The sequence below is a fragment of the Orycteropus afer genome, unplaced genomic scaffold (genome assembly GCF_000298275.1).
Source record: "Orycteropus afer afer isolate SDZICR_OR568_19922 unplaced genomic scaffold, OryAfe1.0 scaffold00052, whole genome shotgun sequence".
NCBI classification, from domain to species: Eukaryota; Metazoa; Chordata; class Mammalia; order Tubulidentata; family Orycteropodidae; genus Orycteropus; species Orycteropus afer.
Window position 1 is genome coordinate 10,528,918 of NW_006921639.1, and position 19,660 is coordinate 10,548,577.

General features: G+C 46.9%; 1 protein-coding gene across 1 annotated transcript; it reads right to left on the minus strand.

The window, feature by feature from the left end:
- Window positions 1–9,430: 9,430 nt before the first annotated feature.
- On the minus strand, window positions 9,431–17,190 carry PPIF (peptidylprolyl isomerase F). The gene is made up of 6 exons (XM_007938644.1): window positions 16,999–17,190; window positions 15,683–15,713; window positions 14,623–14,711; window positions 12,634–12,730; window positions 11,734–11,809; window positions 9,431–9,566 (listed from the first exon to the last, which is right to left on the minus strand). Exons 1-6 carry the CDS (start codon window positions 17,188–17,190, stop codon window positions 9,431–9,433), a joined length of 621 nt encoding a protein of 206 aa, XP_007936835.1.
- Window positions 17,191–19,660: the final 2,470 nt, after the last annotated feature.

Sequence of the window (19,660 nt, forward strand, 5' to 3'; positions counted from 1 at the left end):
GCCCTCAGTGACCAGGGCTGATCTTTAGGTCAATTCTCAGGTCCCAACACCACTTGGAAATATTCAAGCTGTTAGTCCCGTCAGAGTAGCTGACAGTTCACAGCTCTGTCTCTGTATTCACTGTTTTCATTCAGGTTTTTCTGCTAGTTGGTGCCTAATCCACTTCTGTATAGTTCTTTTCAAAGCTCAAGGCTCCAGGATTATCTTCTGTATCTCTGTCAATTGGTTTTTCTTTTCTTTGTTGAAGAGTGTCTGTGTCATTTGTCTGCCTATTTCTCCATCTTACCAGAAGTCCCTCCCCTTTGATTTTCCATCTCCAGGTCTTTGAGCATTTCATTATAATACTTAACTTTGTCCTTTCTAGCTGCCCTTTGATATCTTCTGTTCAGATCTTTTACTTCATCATTTCTTCCATTTGCTTTAGCTAATCTCCTTTCAAAAGCAAGTTTCAGAGTCTCTTCTGACATCCATTTTGGTCTTTTCTTCCTTTCCTGTCTTTGTAATGACCTTTTTCTTTCTTCATGGATGATGTTGTTGATGCCATCCCACAACTTGTCTGGTCTTCAGTCACTGGTGTTCAATGCATCAAATCTACTCTTCAGATGGACTCTAAATTAAGATGGGATATACTCAAGGTCATATTTTGGCTGTCATGGAATTGTTTTAATTTTCTTCAGCTTCAACTTAAATTTGCATATGAGCAATTGATGAACTGATCCACAGAGATGGCACCAGGCCTTGTTCTGACTGATGATATTGAGCGTTTCCATTGCCTCTTTCCACAGACATAGTTGATTGGATTCCTGTGCACTCCATCTGATGAGGTGCACATGTATAGTCACTGTTTATGTTATTTTAAAAAGGTATTTGAAATAAGTCGTTGGTCATGCAAAATTCTATCATGGAATCTCTGGTGTCATTTCTATCACCAAGGCCATATTTTCCAACTACTGATGCTTCTTCTGTGTTTCCAACTTTTGCACTCCAATCACCAGTAATTATCAATACATCTCAATTGCATGCTTGGTCAATTTCAGACTGCAGAAGTTGGTAAAAATCAATTTCTTAATTTTTGGCTTTAGAGGTTGGTAGGCATATTTGAATAATAGTCATATTGACTGGTCTTTCTTGTAGGCGTATGGATATTATCCTAGCATTAACAGAACTGTATTTCAAGATAGATTCTGAAATATTCTTTTTTGATGATAAATGTGACACCATTGCTCTGAAATTTGTCATTGCTGGCATAATAGACCATATGATTGTCTGATTCAAAATGGCCAATACCAGTCCATTTTAGCTCACTAATGCCTAGGATATCTATCTTTATGCATTCCATTCCATTTTTGACAAATTCCAATTTTCCTAGACTCATTCTCCATATATTCCATGTTGCAATTATTAATGAATATTTATAGCTGTTTCTTCTCATTTTGAGTCATGCCATATCAGGAAATGAAGGTCCAGAAAGCTTTACTCCAGCCACATTATTAAAGTAGACTCTACTCTGAGAGGAGGCAGCTATTCCCCAGTGGTATTTTGAGAGCTTTCCAACCTGAGAGGCTCATCTACTGGCACTATATTAGACAATGTTTCCCTGTCACCTATAAGGCTTTCAGTGGCCAATTTTTTTTTCCCCCCAGAAGCTGACCTAGCCACATGCTTCTTCCTAGTCTGTCTTAGTTTGGAAGCTCTGCTGATATCTATTCACCATGGTGGCCCTGCTGGTATTCAAAATACCAGTGGCATAGCTTCCAGCATCACAGCAACATGGGAGCCACCACAGTACGACAAACTGACAGATGAGAGGTGGATTCATATATATTTTGGAAGAAGTACAGCTGGAATGCTCCTTAGAAATGAGAATGGCCATTCTGTCTTTTGATCTACGTTGATCATTTTGTCAGAAGGGACCAGTCCCTGGAGAAGGATATTATGCTTGGTAAAGTAGAGAGTAAATGAAAAAGAGGAAGACCCTAATGAGATGGATTGATACAGTGGTTGTGAAGACTGGTTCAAGCATGGCAATGATTGTGAGGATGGTGCAGGACTGAGACGTGTTTTGTTGTGTTGTACACAGAGTTGCTATGAGTTGGAACTGACTCGACAGCACCTAACAACACCTATAGCATATGCTGATATATTCCTCAGCTGTGTTGAGTTTACTGATGAGTTTATCAAAGGAATTCTTCATCTATTATATTGTATTTTTCACTTCTAGCATTTCCAGTAAGTTATTTCTTATGGTTTCTCTCTCCTGAAATTCCCCCATCTGTTCATGCATGCTGTCAACTTTTCCCACTAGATCCTTTAACATGTTTAGCATAGTTATTCTAATGCCCCCATGTGACAGGGTTATATCTGAGTTTGACTGCTGACTGATTTAGATTTTGACAGTTGCTTTTTTCCTTTTGTTCTTTTGCAGGTGTTTTAATTTTTCATTGAATGCTTAACATCACCTATATAATAGAAGGAGCTCTGGTAGCATAGCGCCTAAGGCACTTGACTGCTAACCAGAAGGTTGGTGGTTCAAACCCACCAGCCACTCCTCGGAAGGAAGGTTGGGCAATCTACTTCCGTAGTGATACTGCTTCGGCAACCCAAGGAGGGGTTGCTATGAGTCGGGGCCAACTCGATGGCACATAACAACAACAACAACATATAACAGAAGAGACAGAGATAAATCATATATACACCTGGAAATGGGCATGCCTCTTATTGTTTCAGATCTTAATTCTGGGAAATTAAGTCAATTTAGTCAGGATTGAGCTGGATTTTTTTTTGTTGTTGTTGCTATCCTTACTTTCAGAAGCTCTAGTGGCATAGTGCCTAAGGCATTTGCTAATCAGAAGGCTGGCAGTTCAAACCCACCAGCCACTCTTTGGAAAGAAGATAGGGAAATCTACTCCTATAGTGATACCACCTTGGAAACCCAAGGAGGAGTCACTATGAGTCAGATCCGACTTGATGGCAGTGAGTTTGGTTTTTGTTTGGTTTTAACCTTACTTTCAGAGCCCAACATCCTTCAAATTCCTTCAGTGATGGACTACTGTTTCTTTATAAGGCATTGGTAGTTCAGTGATAGGATTCACGTCTTCCATGCAGGGGATCTAGGTTCAATTCCTGGCCAATGAACCTCATGTGCAGCGATTTATCAGTGGAGTCTTACATGTTGCTATGATGCTAAATAGCTTTCAGCAGAGCTTCCAGATTAAGACTAGGAAGAAAGGCCTGCTGATCTATTTCCAAAATCAGCCAATCAAAACCCTGTAGATCACAATGGTTCAATATGAAACTGATCATGGGGGTGGTATAGGATTGGGTAGCATTTTGTCCCATTGTTCATGGGGTCGCCATAAGTCAGAGGCTGACTTGAGTGGAGTTAATAACAACTGTTTCTCATGTCTAGAGTGGGATTGGAGTGCATCAGAGTTTGTACTCCACACTCAGCTTTTTGCAACACAGAAGGTGTCTCTCTTCATGTTCTTCTCCCTCCCCTTGTCATAGACTAGGCTTGTGGTAGGGGCAGAAGGATTCTCTGCTGTTCTTGTCCAACCTCAGCCTTCAGCACATCTTGAGTGTGAGTTTCTTTCTTTCTTTCTTTTATTGTGATTTGGGTGAAGATTTACAGAGCAAATTCACTTTCTATATAGCAGTTCACATATACTTCATCTCATGTCATTGACCAGTTTACCACAATGCAACAGCTCCCCTTCCTCTTCCTCCCCATAGTTACCATTGAGTGTGAGTTTCTTGTCCTTCCCCAATGGTAGTAGATTTCTGCTTGGTATCAATATAGGTATCACCACTTGTCTGTCTGTTGTACTGTGATGGCTTATGTGTTGCTGTGATGCTGGAAGATATGCCACTATTTCAAATACAAGCAGTGTTACCCATGGTGGACAGGTTTTAGCAAAGCTTCCAAACAAAGACAGACTTGGAAGAAGGACCAGAATGCTGTTTACCTGTGTTTTATTGACTATGCAAAGGCATTTGACTGTGTGGATCATAACTATGAATAATACTGCGAAGAATGGGAATTCCAGAACACTTACTGTGCTCATACAGAACCTATACATAGACCAAGAGGTAGTCATTCAAACAGAACAAGGGGGTATTGTGTGGTTTAAAATCAGGAAAGGTGTGTGTCAGAGTTGTATCCTTTCACCATACTTATTTAGTCTGTATGCTGAGCAAATAATCCAAGAAGCTGGACTCTATGAAGAGTAATGCACATGAGGACTGGAAGAAGACTCATTAACAACCTGTGATATGCAGATGACACAACTTTGCTTGCTGAAGTGAAGAGGACTTGAAGCACTTACTGATGAAGATCAAAGACTACAATCATCAGTACGGATTACACCTCAACATAAAGAAAACAAAAATCCTCACAACTGGACCAATAAGCAACTTAACAATAAATGGAGAAAAGAATGAAGTTGTCAATGATTTCATTCTACTTGGATCCACAATCAACACCCATGGAAGCAGCAGTCAAGAAATCAAATGACATATTGTATTAGGCAAATCTGCTGCAAAAGACCTCTTTAAAGTGTTGAAGAGCAGAGATATCACGTTGAAGACTAAGATGCACCTGACCTAAACCATGGTATTTTCAATAGCCTCATATGTATGTGAGAGGTGGACAATAAATAAGGAAGACCAAAGAAGAATTGATGCATTTGAATTGTGCTGTTGGCAAAGAGTATCGAATATACCACAGACTGCTAGAAGAATGAACAAATCTGTCTTGGACAAAATCTGTCTTAGAAGCAAAAGTGGCCAGACTTCATCTCTAATACTTTGGTCATGCTGTCAGAGGGACTGATCCCTGGAGAAGGATATTACATTAGTTAAAGTAGAGAGTCAGGAAAAGAGGGAAGACCCTGATGAGTCACAGTGGCTGTGACAGTGGGCTCAACCATGGCAATATTTGTGAGGATGGCATAGGGACGGGCAGTGTTTCATTCTGATGTGCACAGGGTTTCTAGGAGTGAAAACTGACTTGATGGTAGCTGACAACAACATAATAGTATGATTAAAATTAAAATAATAATAACAATAAATGTTGGTGAGGATATGCAGAAATTGGGATACATATTTTTGTTGGTGGGAATGCAAAATGGTATAGTCACTGTGGAAAATAGTGTGGTGTTTCCTCAAAAAACTAAAAATTAGAACTAGCATATGACACAGGAATTCCACTCCTAGGTATATACCCAAAAGACTTGAAAGCAGAGACTCAAACAGAGACTTGTACACCAGTCTTCATGGCAGTATTATTCATAATAGCCAATGTGGAAATCTAAATGCCCACTGACAGATGAATGGATAAACGAAATGTGGTATATACATACCACGGAATACTACTCAGCCAGTAGGAGAAATGAAGTCTTGATACATGCTACAATATGGACGGAGCTTGAAAATATGCTGAGCAAAACAAACCAATCAAAAAAGGACAAGTATTGTATGACCTCACTAATGCAAAAATTCAAGAAAAGGCAATTATACAGGGATCAAAGTTTATTAGCAGTTCTGGGGGCAGGAGGCAGGGAGAAAGGTGGGATTTAACAGTGATGGGAAAGTCACATCAATTAAGGGTAGGGTTGTATAGCTGATTATTGTAATTGCTCTCAGTAAGTTGTTGTTATGTGCTGTCAAGTCAGAAGTGACTCATAGTGACCCCTCCTTGGGTTTCCAAGGTGGTATCACTACAGAAGTAGATTGCTCAACCTTCCTTCTGAGGTGGCAAAAGTTGTGTGATAGACATATTTATAACCAACCTACTGCCACAGAATTGATTCCAACTCACAGCAACCCTACAGGACAGAGTAGAACCCCATAGGTTTCCAAGGCTGTAAATCTTTACAGAAATAAACTGCTTCACCTTTCTCCTATGGAGTGGCTAGTGGGTTCAAACCACTGACCTTTTGGTTAGCAGCTAAAATATTTTAACCACTGCATCACCAGAGCTCTTTTATGTTTACAACAACAACAAAAAAAGAGTAGAGCAGAAGGTGCTTAATACAACCAAAAATCTCATGGGGTTTAGTTCCTTGGTTTGGAGGTTTAGGGTCTTGGTTTCATGTGACATCTCAGTTAATTGGCCAGTAACGTGTTTAGTACTTCTGTTCTACCTCCTAGTTCATTGCCTAGTGCCCAGGGTCCTAAAAGCTTGCAAGCAGCCATCCAAGGCACAACAATTGGTATCTATTCACCTGGAGCAACAGAGGAAGAAGGAGAATCAGGAATAGGAGGAAGATATGGAATGTGTGGCTAACTGACTCCATGAACAATTGCCTCCTTTGCTGAGACCAAAAGAACCAGATGGTGCCCAGCCACCATTACTGAACATTTTGATCTAAGATTCCATAAGAAGAATCTTTCAAAAGGGAGAAAATTCAGAACAAAATTTCAAATTCTCATGGACTCTAGACTTTCTGGAGCCATGGAGGGTAGATGAACACTTTAAACTATTGCCCTGAGATAATCTTTAAACTTTAAACCAAAAATATCACCTGAAGTCATCTTAAAACTGAACAGATTAGCTTAACCAGAAAAAAAATCTCTGCCTTAAGCATTATGTTCCTTTAAGAACTAGCTATATGGGATCAAACTGACAACAACTCAAAAGACTAGATAAGAAACTTAGGGAGTAGTGAGTTTGTGTTAGTGAGGAACAACTCGGAAGAGGAAAGTAAGAATGGTCACACAACTCAAAGAACGTAATCAATGCCACTAACTTGTACATGGCAGAAACTGAATTGGTGTATGTTTTGCTGTATATTTGCTGTATATTCTCAACAAAATAAACTTTAGGGGGAAAAAAAGCACTGTGTTTACATGGCATCACATATGGGTACATCTATGACTCACTACCTCACTCATGCATCAAATATTAAACACCACATGCTGGCAATGAATCATATTTTAACTTATTACTTACACTCCTATTTTGTAAAGGAAAAAAATAAGACCAGGCTCAGGCCCTTGTGCAAAGAGCTGGGCAGAGCACCATATGAAATGGCCTCTGCCTTCTGGTAACTCAGTTTTGGGGAACTGTCTACGTACTTATTCTGTACCCCTCCCTCCCTCTCTCTAGACCACGGACAGATGGACACAGACATAGTCCCTCCACAGTGAGAAGAAAATGCTCTGTGAACTAAACACAAGTCCCATAGCCTCTGTGACCCTGACATCCCTCAGACATCACCATGGGGCCAGAAATGTGTCTCAAGGTGCTGTCCCTCAAACTTGTCATCAGCACCACTGCTATCCTGGAGTCTCCCAGGGGAAGAGGCATTCTTGAGGGACCTCAGGAATCAGATGAGCTCTTGATGTATGTGACCCAAGGCCTGTGTACTCTCAAAGGCCTCCAACAGAAACCCTTCTGGGGACCCTGGGTTCTAGCTCCTGCTCTGCCAACTAAGAGGGTCACTTTGGGCAATCATGTCCCCCTTGGAACTGTTTCTTTCTTCTTTTAAAACAATATTTTATTTTTGGTGGCACTATACACAGCCAAACATACATCCATTCACAATTTCTACATGGACAGTTCAATAACATTGGTTACATACTTCACAATGTGTCACCATTCTTGGAGCCTGTTTTAACCATTTATAACATGGCTTGGATGAGCAATGAAAAAATGGAGTGTTTTTGCTCCTGAAAATGGGGTTCAGGCACCTTTCCTTTGTTCTCTGGAGACCCCTAAGGTTCCTCTGAACTGTCTGACTACTGCTAGGCCAGCTGAGCTCTCTATCCCTGCAGTTGAACTCTGCCTTCATGGGAACACTCATGACTCCAAGTGGCCCAACCCTGGTTGCCATGACCTCAGAATGACTGCTAACCTGCAATCCCACAGAATCTGACTTAGGGGATCTCATGACTCCAAATACCTAACCATGACCTCAAAATGATTGCACTGACCTGTGACCCAAACAACCTAACTCGGGGAACCCCAATGCAAAACAATTGTTTGAAATGCCCTAAACTGAACCTAAATGCCTTCTCCTTAACTGGCTACTTGACCATCCAACTCTGTGACCACAGGTGGCCCTGTTTAAGGAGGCTCTTAAATCACCTCAAACTCCAATTCTACCCTCTCTGTGCATTCAGAAACTAGAATTCTAAATTTAAGTGGCACATCAAGGACAGAAACGTCCCCTCCTTAGATGGGTGGTGACCCCTTAGAGGCATTTCGCTAGACCCTGACATGTGCAAAATGTTTTGTCATCATTCTTGTCATTCCAGAGTGCTCATTAAGACGCTGTACCAGGCACCATGCTATGCTTTACATGGCTCACTCAACCCTCACCAGCCTATGAGGTGGCAAGATAGGCATGACTGCTGCTGAACAGACTGAGTTTCCTCAGTCACTGCTCAGCAGCAGAGCTGGGATGCAGGGTGTAGCCAGTACACACAGTGTAGGCTATAGACACTAAGATGGTGACAGTTTGTCTAAGACTCAGTTTCCTCACCTCTAAAGTGTAGGTGACAATGGTACCCTCATAAGTTGCTGGGGTGATTAAATAAGATAGTCCACAAAGAAATCTTTAGCATAAAACTAACATGCTCACAGTAATTCCAAACAGGTTAGTTTCACATACTTAAATTATAGATACTCTGCCCTAAAATCATAGACACCAGGCAGTCTTTTATAGAAAATAGGATTTATTTTCACATTTAAAATGAACACAAATGTTCCAGAGATGTTTCACATACATTATCAGATTTATTAAAATCAAAGCTCCAGTGAACATACGGTTCCTCTCCTCCAGAGCACAAGGCACACACACAGGCCGTTTTCAACACAATTCAGTGACAAGGCACAGCTCACAGTGGGTCTGTTCCCAGGTTCATCTGCTCCCACCACCAAAGAACCTTCTCAAAAATGACAGCAGCAAAACAACGGGTTTCACAGTAGCGGGGAAGGAAACTTCACAAAGCCCAGAATTCCATTTCAAAACCCAAGCCACCAATTCAGGTCCCACCCCGGCATGGCGCAGTATCACAGCTTCATGGTAGATCAATTCTCATTAGTTACATTATTCCAAACCAGAAGATGTAACTGAATGGGATTACAGTAGCCCTTTTACAGTAACTAGCTTTCCCCTTGGCCAAGGAAAGGCAAGAGTTTTCCTGAATGTCCAAGGCACAGACGAACTGGGGTGGGGCAATCGAAAGCAACCTGATGTCTACATGGACATATGGCAATAGGACGTGAGGAAAGTGGACACTGGGGAAGCAGAGGTCTAGTATTCCTGAGAGGCCTTCCCCAAGCACACGGTGGTGGTGGTGGTGGTGGTGGTGGAGCAAGCAGTAGGCAACTCCATGGGGCACCTTCACTGAGACTCCAAAGCCATCACCTGAGTGAGTCAATACACCTGCATGCTGCCGCCACCCTTGCTCGTCTGGCCATGGGTTAGCTCAGCTGGCCACAGTCTGTGATGACAATCTTCTTGGATGTCTTTCCACTCTTGGAGCCAAAAGATTCAATTTTCTTCACGACATCCATGCCCTCTTTGACGTGGCCGAACACAACATGCTTGCCATCCAGCCTGGGAGGAGATGACCCAAGTGAGCAGAAAGCAACCAGAAGAACCAGCACCTGTCGACTCCACAATGCAGTCAACTCTGACTCATGGCAACCCCATGTGTGTCTGAGTAAAAATGTGCTCCCCAGGGTTTTTAAATGTCTGATTTTTTCAGAAGCAGAATGCTAGGCCTTTCTTCCCAGGAGCCTCTGGGTGGATCTAAACTGCCAATCTTTCAGTTAGCAGCCAAGTATGTTAACCGTTTGTACCACCTGGGGACTCCAAGCAGAAAGGAGGGTAGCACAATGTCACAGCCACTTGGTAATGGGTATTAGTTACCCAAAGCAGCAGTTGTAAAAGGAGCCCACAATGAAAAGCTGGACCCACAACCCAAAGCTCTGGTCTTAACCCCTGCTGAGTTCCCTGAAACACACCAGAGGACACATGGCTCCCACATACCGCTCCAACACCATGCGATCGGGCCTCAGGGCACTTAACCCACATCCTGATCACCTCATCTATAAAAAGTAGGTTATTCTTGTTTGGCATGAGGAGACAATGGGATATTGAACTACTCTGAAGAAATACAAAGTCTACACCCATGCAATTACTTCATGAATTATGAAGTGACAGCCAAGCTAACAAGTGTGGGGTAACTATTTAAGTCATGGAGGAAGATGATGCTCTGAGAAGCTCTCAATTTGAGGGAGTTCCAAGAATCTGAAAGGCAGCATAGTCTAGCTCTAGTAAGGCCACGAGGGCAGAAAGGCAGGATACATTCTGTGGAAGAAGCAAAGGCCAGGCCAAGCCAGCAGGGACCTGCCTAGTCCTGGCATCCACATTCCTTCTGGATTATAGGCTAGAGACTGGTAGCACCAACCCAGCAACCTCAGTCTCCCCCAAATCCTCAGAATGGACTGTAAGTCTTAGCTTCCAGCCTGCCCCTCAACTCTAGGTGTCCCAGAGATAGGTAGGACACTGGGGACTCTAGTGGGGAAGAAGACTACAGGATGCATTCAAGACTGTGGCTTTTTTTACAGGGACAGGGAAATTTGCCTTTTAGTGAAAAATTTACGAGGGAAAAGACATCACTAAGATGTGTGGACATGTGGGTAAGAGGGTGTAGTGGTTATGTTTGTATGTCAACTTGGCTGGGTCTGGTTGAGTGGCTGGGCAGCTGGATGTAGTATTCCCCATGATGAGACTGATAATCAACTCCATGCTGGAATCTACTATGAGCAGCTGAGTAGCTGCTTTGGAATGTGGTCTGCTTCCTGTATATACAGAGAAGCTTTGGGAATGGTCTCTAACCTATGGCATGCTTGGACCCTGCATATAGCTGTGTCATTGTTTAGCAGCCTGCCATGCTCTGCCGACCTTGGGACTTAAATGCCTGCTGTGTGGATTGGCAACATCGGGACTGTGCCTTTTTATTTGTCAACCTTGGGGCTTTTCAGCCTCAGCAGCCAGCAGCTGTCTGAGTGAAGAAATGCCTCTAGCTCCAGTGGGCTGGGAGCAGGAGGCAGAGCTGGACCCCAAGGCTGAGGGGCTTTTACCCAGCCCCTAGAGCCTAGCACTTTGCACTTGGACTTAAAGCCTCCAAATTGTAAGAACAAACTCCTGTTTATTAAGGCCATACCATTTGTGGTATATTCTTGTCAGAGCAGTACTAGGGAACCAGAACAGAGGGCTCTAGGGGGCTGGTAGCTACCTGCAAGCCTATGCTAACATGGTCACTCAGTAAAAAGGCTGGTATGATATCCAAATGTCTACTGCAGCATTTGCCAAGGTGCATCCCCTGGCTGAAAGATAAACATGGGAAACACTAGGTTAAACCAAACAAATGGGCTTATACTTCAGACCATCTTGAATCCTAATGTGTCCTATAGCATTTCTCAAATGAATCCAGTAGAACAATCTTTTTTTTTTTCCCTTTTTTTGTAGAATATACTCTGAGAAAATTCTAGCTGACAGTACCACTGGGAGGCCTAATTAAGACAGAGTTGCAAAATGACCCAAATTGCCCCCCAGTCTCTTCTCTCTCTCATATACACATACAACCGAGGTGAAGACTGTTGCTCCAGCACAAATAGTTCAGACTTCAAACTGCCTGCCCCTGAAAGTATATAAACCCTCCTCCAAAGTGGCCTCACAGTCCTAGAGGGCCATGTGCCAGGAGTGAGGGACTCACCAGTCTGTCTTTATGGTGCAAATGAAGAACTGGGAGCCGTTGGTGTTGGGGCCTGCATTTGCCATGGACAGGATGCCTGCAAAAACAAGCAGTGGTGAGTAGTGCTGCCCCAGGAGGTAATTCACCTGGGAAGCCATTCCAAAGAGCAAACTGTTAAAACCACACCAAGGACATTCAAACCGCAGACCCTGGGGCCCAGAAAGAACCAGGGCCAATGACTAATTCCCCAGGGCTTATCTGCCACTCCTCGGAAGGAAGGTTGGGCAATCTGCTTCCATAGTGATACTGCCTCCGAAACCCAAGGAAGGGTCGCTATGAGTCGGGTCCGACTCGACGGCACATAACAACAACATATCTGCCTTTGCTGCCCACTAGAGGTCACAATGGGGCAGCCAGGCCATGATGGAAAGCACTAAGCAGAAGTCCTCAGAGGGAGGCCTCCAGCCATGATCTCTACATTGTTCTACCTTCTCACTTGGGGCTTGAAGGTAATAGGACTGGGGTTTGGCTTAAAGACTTTCTCCTCCAAGTTCCCAAAGGAAAGTGTGTCTTTTCAATCTAGAGCTCAGAATATGAAAGTTCAACAAGGCAGAAATGCCGAGCCTACCAAGCAGATACCAGTGCTGACGAAAAAAAGGCCCATCCTCAGCTATTGAGCAATTATAGGATGGTACCCACCAGCCACTCCTCGGAAGGAAAATGGGGCAATCTGCTTCCGTAGTGATACTGCCTCGGAAACCCAAGGAGGAGTCGCTGTGAGTCGGGCCCGACTCTACAGCACATAACAACAGCAGCCTCCCTGGGCCTGCCCAGGTGGGGCAGGGTAGGGCCGGTGGCTTCCAGGCTGGATCCAAGCAATGGGAAAGCACTCAAGACAAAGAGGGCAAGGGGCCCACTCACCTGGTCCCACATGCTTCAGTGTGAAGTTCTCATCAGGAAAGCGGCTTCCGTAGATGGACTTTCCACCTGTGCCGTTGTGGTTCGTGAAGTCACCTGCCTGGGGAGCACAGAACATCTACTGAGGGGCCACCACACAGAGTAGGTAGGGTGGCAGGCAGCTCTCAATTTAGTCCAAGCCCACCCAGCTGGAAGCCTCTCAGGCAAAAACCAAATCCACTGCCACCGAGTCGATTCTGACTCATACTGACCCTATAGGACAGAGTAGAACTGCGCCATAGAGTTTCCAAGGCTGTAAATCTTTATGGAAGCAGACTGCCTCATCTTACTCCCATAGAGCAGCTGGTGGATTCCAACTGCTGACCCTTTGGTTAGCAACTGAATGCTTTAACCACTGTACCACCAGAACTCCTTTCTCTCTTTTTCCTCTCAGGCAAAGGAGTCAATAAACATCCAATGAAATAAAGATGAGTGAAGTAAGGGGAAAAAAATACTGCTTAAGTATTTCCTGCCACAATAACTACCCAGGTTTCGGAATGACTCAATTTAAGACTTAAAGGACCTAAAGGCTATTCTGAAACAATTCTTAGTGACCCAGAACTTTTTAAACCACAATTCTGGGAGGGGAAACAGGAAGGCGGCCAGAGGCTCCCATTCCCTAGGCTAGTCTGTGGGGAGAGCAACAGCTGGCCTAGAGCTAGTGCCCTGTGCTAAGTGCCATCCCTAACCCTGCATCGCCTTATCCTTCTTACCCCTCACGAAGCCCAGGGCTTTCTGGGGCCTCAAAAACCCAGGGCAGAGTTCACTCAGGCCTTGGCCTCCTTCCTCAGGGGCTCATGTATGGTGCAAACAGTCCTGGCAAGACTTCCAGAAGAGTCCAAGGGCTGCCCAGCCCCCAGGCCTTGTTTTCCTGAGACAGGATCATCATGTGAGCAAGGAGACTTGACCAGCCCAGCTAAAGCATCCACAGATGCCAGTACGGTATCCCCAGACAAGGATGTCTCAAGACCCTGGCCTGGGCCTCCCAGTGCTACCACCTCATGTCACACAAAGCCCTCCAGCTTTGGAGTCCCTGCTCTGCCTGTTAGTGCTCACAGGAAGAGCCTAGTCTGGCTCAGGACATCAGCCTACACCATGCAATAGCGTCAAGCACAGAGGGGTTTGGCCGGGCCCCTCCTCGTCACATTCACCACATGTACCTGCATTCAGACAGCTCGGCACAGCAGCAGGCCCAGCCCTAGCCCACAGCTACTCACCGTGATAGGCTGACAGCCACTGGGTCAGGGTGGAGGAAAGTGGGGAGAGAATTCCGGGCTGAAAGGACTTCAAAAAGGCTTGATATCCATGCCCCTGTTTTAAGGTTCCACGGGCCACAGGACACTACCCCTGACCTTGAAGGATCTGCCCTAACATCCTTAGTCTCTAACCCCTGGGGAAGTTGTTGCTGTCCACACCTACCGCAAAACCACTGATGCAACAGTATTAGCACTTCTGAAAACCAGGCAGGTCACATGACCAAAGAACATGGACATGTAAATGAGAAAAACGCCCTTTCCCAGCCTGCCCTTTCTGGAAAGAGCTCGAGTCCAGACTTGTGTGTTCTACCTCCTCTTCCTCCTCTTTCTATCTCCCATGTCAAATAGTCGGGGGAACATGGACACAGCCCTCCCAGGACTGTCAGAATATGCTGGTTTTTCAAAGTCAAGATCCACCCCCTGTATATGCCCTCTCACCCTCCTCCCTCACCAGCTTATTCATCCTAACCTAGCTGGGCAGGGCCACTTGTCCTGTGGCTTAACTTCTGGGGCAGGGAAGAGCCATAGCAGCCCAGACAAGCCACAATCCCTAAGGGTGAGAGGACAAGCCAGGAGGAGTGGCCACAGCTGCCGTCCAGGTAGTGCCACCCATATACCAGGCACGAGTTCACTCACTGAGTCTTCCTAACCACCTTATTACTGCCGCTTACAAAAGAGGAAACTGAGGCAGTGTTACCTGGCACATGAAGGATGGAATCACCCTGTGGAAAGTTGAGCCTTTGTAGCCAAAACCCTTCTCACCAGTGCATAGGGCTCTGAAGTTTTCTGAGAAGTAAAAGAAGAGACATGTGAACAAGGCAGGGCCCCACTCCAAGACCATACCAACCCAGCCAGCACCACAGCTAACCCACGAGTAAGCTGAGATGGAAAGACTACATGCCCACACGAGTCTGTTCTGCCCTACTCGCTGTGTTACGTGAGGCAAGTTACTTCCCTTCTCTGACTTCAGTTTCCCAAGTACAGTGGCGAGGGCATTTGCTCCTGGCTGTTCCAGCACCGGGTCAGTGAGGCAGGGCATTAAAGGGGTGTACCCACTACCCTTCCCCATTGGGTACTGAGGGTGAGAAAAAAAACAAAACTCACTGCTATTGAGTCAATTCTGACTCATAGTGACCCCAAAGGACAGAGTAGAACTGCCCTATAGGGTTTCCAAGGCCATAAGTCTTTATGGAAGCAGACTGCCTCATCTTTCTCCTGCAGAGTGGCTGGTGGATTCAAACCACTGACCTTTTGGTTAGCAGCCAAAGGCCTTAATCACTGGGCCACTAGAGCTCCTTAACCAAAACCAAACCTATGCCATTGAGTCAATTCTGACTCAAAGCAACCCCCATTGGGTTTCCAAGGCAGTAAATGTTTATGGAAGTAGATTGCCCCATCTTCCTTCTGAGAAGAGGCTAGTGGGTTTGAACTGTCAACCTTCTGGTTAGCAGTCAAATGCCTTAGGCACTGTGTCACCATAGCTCCATTAAGCTCCTCAGTGGAGAGAAAAGGACAGGGGAATTTACATGGTATCTTCAACTTGTTTTGAGGCTCCCAGCTACTACCAGACAGGTAGGCAGAGCCAAAACTGGGGTCCGGAGAGGGTCAGAAAATTGTCCCAGAGTATCCGGCAGCTGAGCCTCACGTGGAACTCCCTCTGGCCACCAGTTTCTACCCTGGCTCCTCTCAACAGCCACCTGCCCTTCCCTGCTTCCGCTCCACCAAGACCACACTCAGAGTGCCCAGTCCTGTCTTACCTGCGGTCTTCGGCACGACATCTGCCTTCAGCTATGGGAGAGAAGAAGAACAGGAGAAGATGATTAGTTTGGAGGCAGGCAAAGGAAGGAACCTCCCACCACCTTCCGGAGAAGCAAGGACTTGTGGTAAATGCCCCGTGGCCATTCCATTCCAGTCCTTCCTAGCCTCCATCACAGCAGCTATCATTTCTGGCAGTTGCTTCCTGAACTGCAGGCAGTAAGGCGGCAACCTTGGTTTCCTCATCTGTCAGAAGTGATGACAATGCCATCCTGGCCTACGTTCATGCGCAGAACCAACACCAACCAAAGCTGAACCCTGAGCCTCACGGTCTGGAGAGAAGGCCTAGTCCAAGTTTCTCAGTGTACAGATGGGAAAGTGAGGCCGGGAGTGGAAAACCAAGTAAGGAGGTGGCAATTACAACCCTCCTCCCAGCCCGCCTCTTGCCTTCCAGCTTCACCAGCTACTCATGAGCCAAACCATTACAGTAAATGGGAGCAGGGAACGTTCTGCCCATTTTCCAGAAGAGGAAGTTGAGGCTTAATAAGAAATATAAAGGGCTTCCTGGGAAACAGGTCATTCAACAAACTAATTGATCCTTTTGTCTTGTTTTCCTTGAAGCTGCCCTCAGCTTCACTTCTGTTACCTTTCAGACAACTGGCAATTTGCTTCTTGCTTTGTTTTAAAATTGGCTCAAAGAGAGTGGAGAGTAGGTGCCGAGTGTCACTTCCAGGAGGGTGGCTGGGGTTGGGGGTCTTCTAGGACACTGCTTGGACTCGCGGGAGTGCCATCCCACGGTCTGCCTGGGAGGGCTGGAAAGGTGGCCTAACATGGCCAGCCAAAACAACCTTTCCGTTTTCTAAAGCGCCCAGTGTGGGAACCCCATGGCGGGAGCCAGGGCCGCCTTGTGCAAGGGCAGCCACGTGAGCACAGAGGTGCCTCGCCCCCTGGGCCTGAGCCCTCGGCCCACGTGGGGGCTCCGGGTCTGGACTCGGTCCCAGAGAGGTCTCTGAACCCCTCCTCCACCCTGAGGCCTGGCAGCGTGGCCCAGGGGCCTCTCAGTCTGAGATCTGACCTTGAGCTTTCTTCCCCCCCCCCAACATTTGCCCTTCCCACCTTCCCCGCCTCCACAAATACAAAATCCCTACCGAGGTCGTAAGAGACCAATCCGATGTCCTTTCTTAGAGATGGGGAAACTGAGGCCCAGGGGGGCCCAAGGTCACCTCGTAAGGCCGGCACAGCGCCGGGCGGGGGTCCAGGGCTCCCCTGGGACCATTCCCCACGCGCAGTGCAGCCCTCTCTGGTCCAGTGGTCTCACCTCCAGCACCACGCGGCCGAGAGGCTGTCCGTCGGCGTCCACATCCAGGTACACGAGCGGGTTCCCGGAGGAGGAAGACGACGGGTCGCGAGCACCGCTGCTGCAGGCGCGGGCCACTGGCAGGCGCAGAGGCGCAAGGCGCGGAACAGAGAGCAGGCCGAGTAGGCGGGGGCCGCAGCGCAGCGCCAGCATTACTCGTGCGGGTCGGACCGAGACACGGGAAGCGAGACCAGAGACCACCACAGCGAAACTTGCCGGCGCTTAGAAGGACGAGTGAGGGGCGGCCGCGCGCAGCCGCCTTTATTGGCTAAGCTAGCTTCCCGGCCCCGCCCCTGCCCCGCCCCCGAGTCCTGTCCATTCCGCGGGCGACCCCTGCTGGCCCCAGCAGGCAGCGCCATAGGCTCGTGAGGAAGGACTGTGGAGCTGCTCTCAACACACCCTCATTATGGCAGACAGAAACCAGAGGGACAGATGTTGTTGTTGTTGTTGTTTGCCGTCGAGTCAGCCCCGACTCATAGCGACCCCTCCTTGGGTTTCCGAGGCAGTATCACTACGGAAGTAGGATTGCCCAACCTTGAGCTCTGGTAGCGTAGTGCCTAAGGCACTTGACTGCTAACCAGAAGGCTGGCGGTTCAAACCCACCAGCCACTCCTGGGAAGGAAGAGGGACAGATAGGGCCTCGCAAAAGGAGGCCTGTTCCTCTTTTTTTTTTTTTTTTTTTTAAGTAGATGACAAAATGAAAATATAATGCTAAAACATTGTTAATGCTAAAATATGACCATCCATTTGTATTCATATGACTATAATAGCAAAAGTCTACAAGGAGCTCTGGTAGCATAATGGCTAAAGCACTTGACTGCTAATCAGAAGGCTGGCGGTTCAAACCCACCAGCCACTCCTCGGAAGGAAGGTTGGGCAATCCTACTTCCGTAATGATACTGCCTTGGAAACCCAAGGAGGGGTTGCTATGAGTCGGGGCCGACTCGACGGCACACAACAACAACAACAACAACATTTGAGCCCTTCCTAAATGTAGGTTCGGGAGCTCTGGTAGCATAGTGCCTAAGGCACTTGACTGCTAACCAGGAGGCTGGCGGTTCAAACCCACCAGCCACTCCTCGGAAGGAAGGTTGGGCAATCCTACTTCCGTAGTGATAACTGCCTCGGAAACCCAAGGAGGGGTCGCTAGGAGTCGGGGCCAACTCTATGGCAAATAACAACAACAACAACAAATGTAGGTTCAGGCATTCTTGCCACCCCACCATCTCCAGGCCCTGGAGACACCTGGTGGTACAGAAAATCAGAGAAAGGTGGATATGAAAGATGAGATTAGAGAGTAAGGTGACACACAGAGGAGGAGACACACAGAGACACCTCCTATGGTGGCCAGGGCCTCCTTGTCCTGGCCTCTTTGTGTCTCCAGATAGTCCCAGAGACCAGATCTTTTTCCTGCAAGACCGGAAACACAGCCTGGGCCCATCATGCACTTGCCAGGCTCCTTGCCCACCACTAGAACTGGCTCTGACCCCCTTCCCCTGTCCCCACTCCCCCAGAGTGACAGCCCGATCCCCACCAGCCAAGGCAGATGCTGCAGGCTCCCCTCCCACCCCTCTCATCTTGGAACAGACCTCCTGACTGACTGCACTGCACCTGCAGGTAACAGAACCTAGTGTCCATTCCATGGCAAGTGTAAGGAAAAGTGACAGAAAACCCAGGACACAAGAAGGGAACTGAGTTGGGAGGGGAGAATTGAGGGTGGGCTTCCTAAGAACCTGGGTGGCATCAGGAGGCCCATGGTGAATGAATAATGGGTATGGGCCTGGAGAGACAGCTGGACCAATCTCCTGCTGTTCAGAGGGAAAAAGGCCAGAGAGGGGAAGGGACTGGCCAGGGCTAAGAGAACCCTTCCTGCCACTGACTTATGCCAGTCTTCTTAGACCTTTCTGGGCCTCGGTTTCCCCTTATATAGAAGGGGAGGATAAAAATTCCCCTGCTTTCTTTCCAGGTTTGTTCTAAGGATAAAATGAAAGAGAGACATGGGTTTGTCAGCTGTTAAGTGTGGTGCCGGTGGGCAGGTAGGCAGAGTCCAGACTGTCTTTGCTTAGGGTTTAGAGCTCAGAGGGCTGAGGGTTCCAGCTACAGGTGCTAAGAGGCCTGAGAAGGCCAGAGAAGGAAATAGGGGCTGACCCTTGGAGGCAGGTGGACTTGACCTGGGACCAGCTCTGAACTAACCTGGTCTACGCCCTGAATCAGCTCACAGGAAAGGGTCAGGCAACAAAATATTAGCCCAAGCAAACTCATGGGGCCAGAGCAGAGTGTCCTAGCTTCTTAAGAATCCTAGTTTGCAGGTGGATAGATAGATGGGTAGACAGGCTGAACTATTAAGTATGGCTATGAAGCGGGGAGTGTACCCAAGGCCATGTATAGGGGTGGCAGTCAATGGTTCTATAAGTGTATTTGTATGATCTGAATTCCCAGGTGTATAGTAGAGCTGACAAGGGGCAAGGTTGTAGTCACTTCTTGGTCATAGCCAGCTACCCAGAGAGACTTTGGGCTCAGGGCCATAGTCACAGGGGACATCAAGCTCAATTGGCATAACATACTACACAAACATTATTCCACCTCCTACTTTGGTGAGTAGCGACTGGGATCTAAAAGCTTG

Coding starts and splice junctions, on each gene's coding strand:
- PPIF (XM_007938644.1), bottom strand. CDS start 17,190: ATGCTGGCGCTGCGCTGCGGCCCCCGCCTACTCGGCCTGCTCTCTGTT. Junction 15,714..16,998: donor TCGGCCGCGTGGTGCTGGAG/GTGAGACCACTG, acceptor TCTCTCCCATAG/CTGAAGGCAGATGTCGTGCC. Junction 9,567..11,733: donor TGCACCATAAAGACAGACTG/GTGAGTCCCTCA, acceptor ATCTCCTCCCAG/GCTGGATGGCAAGCATGTTG.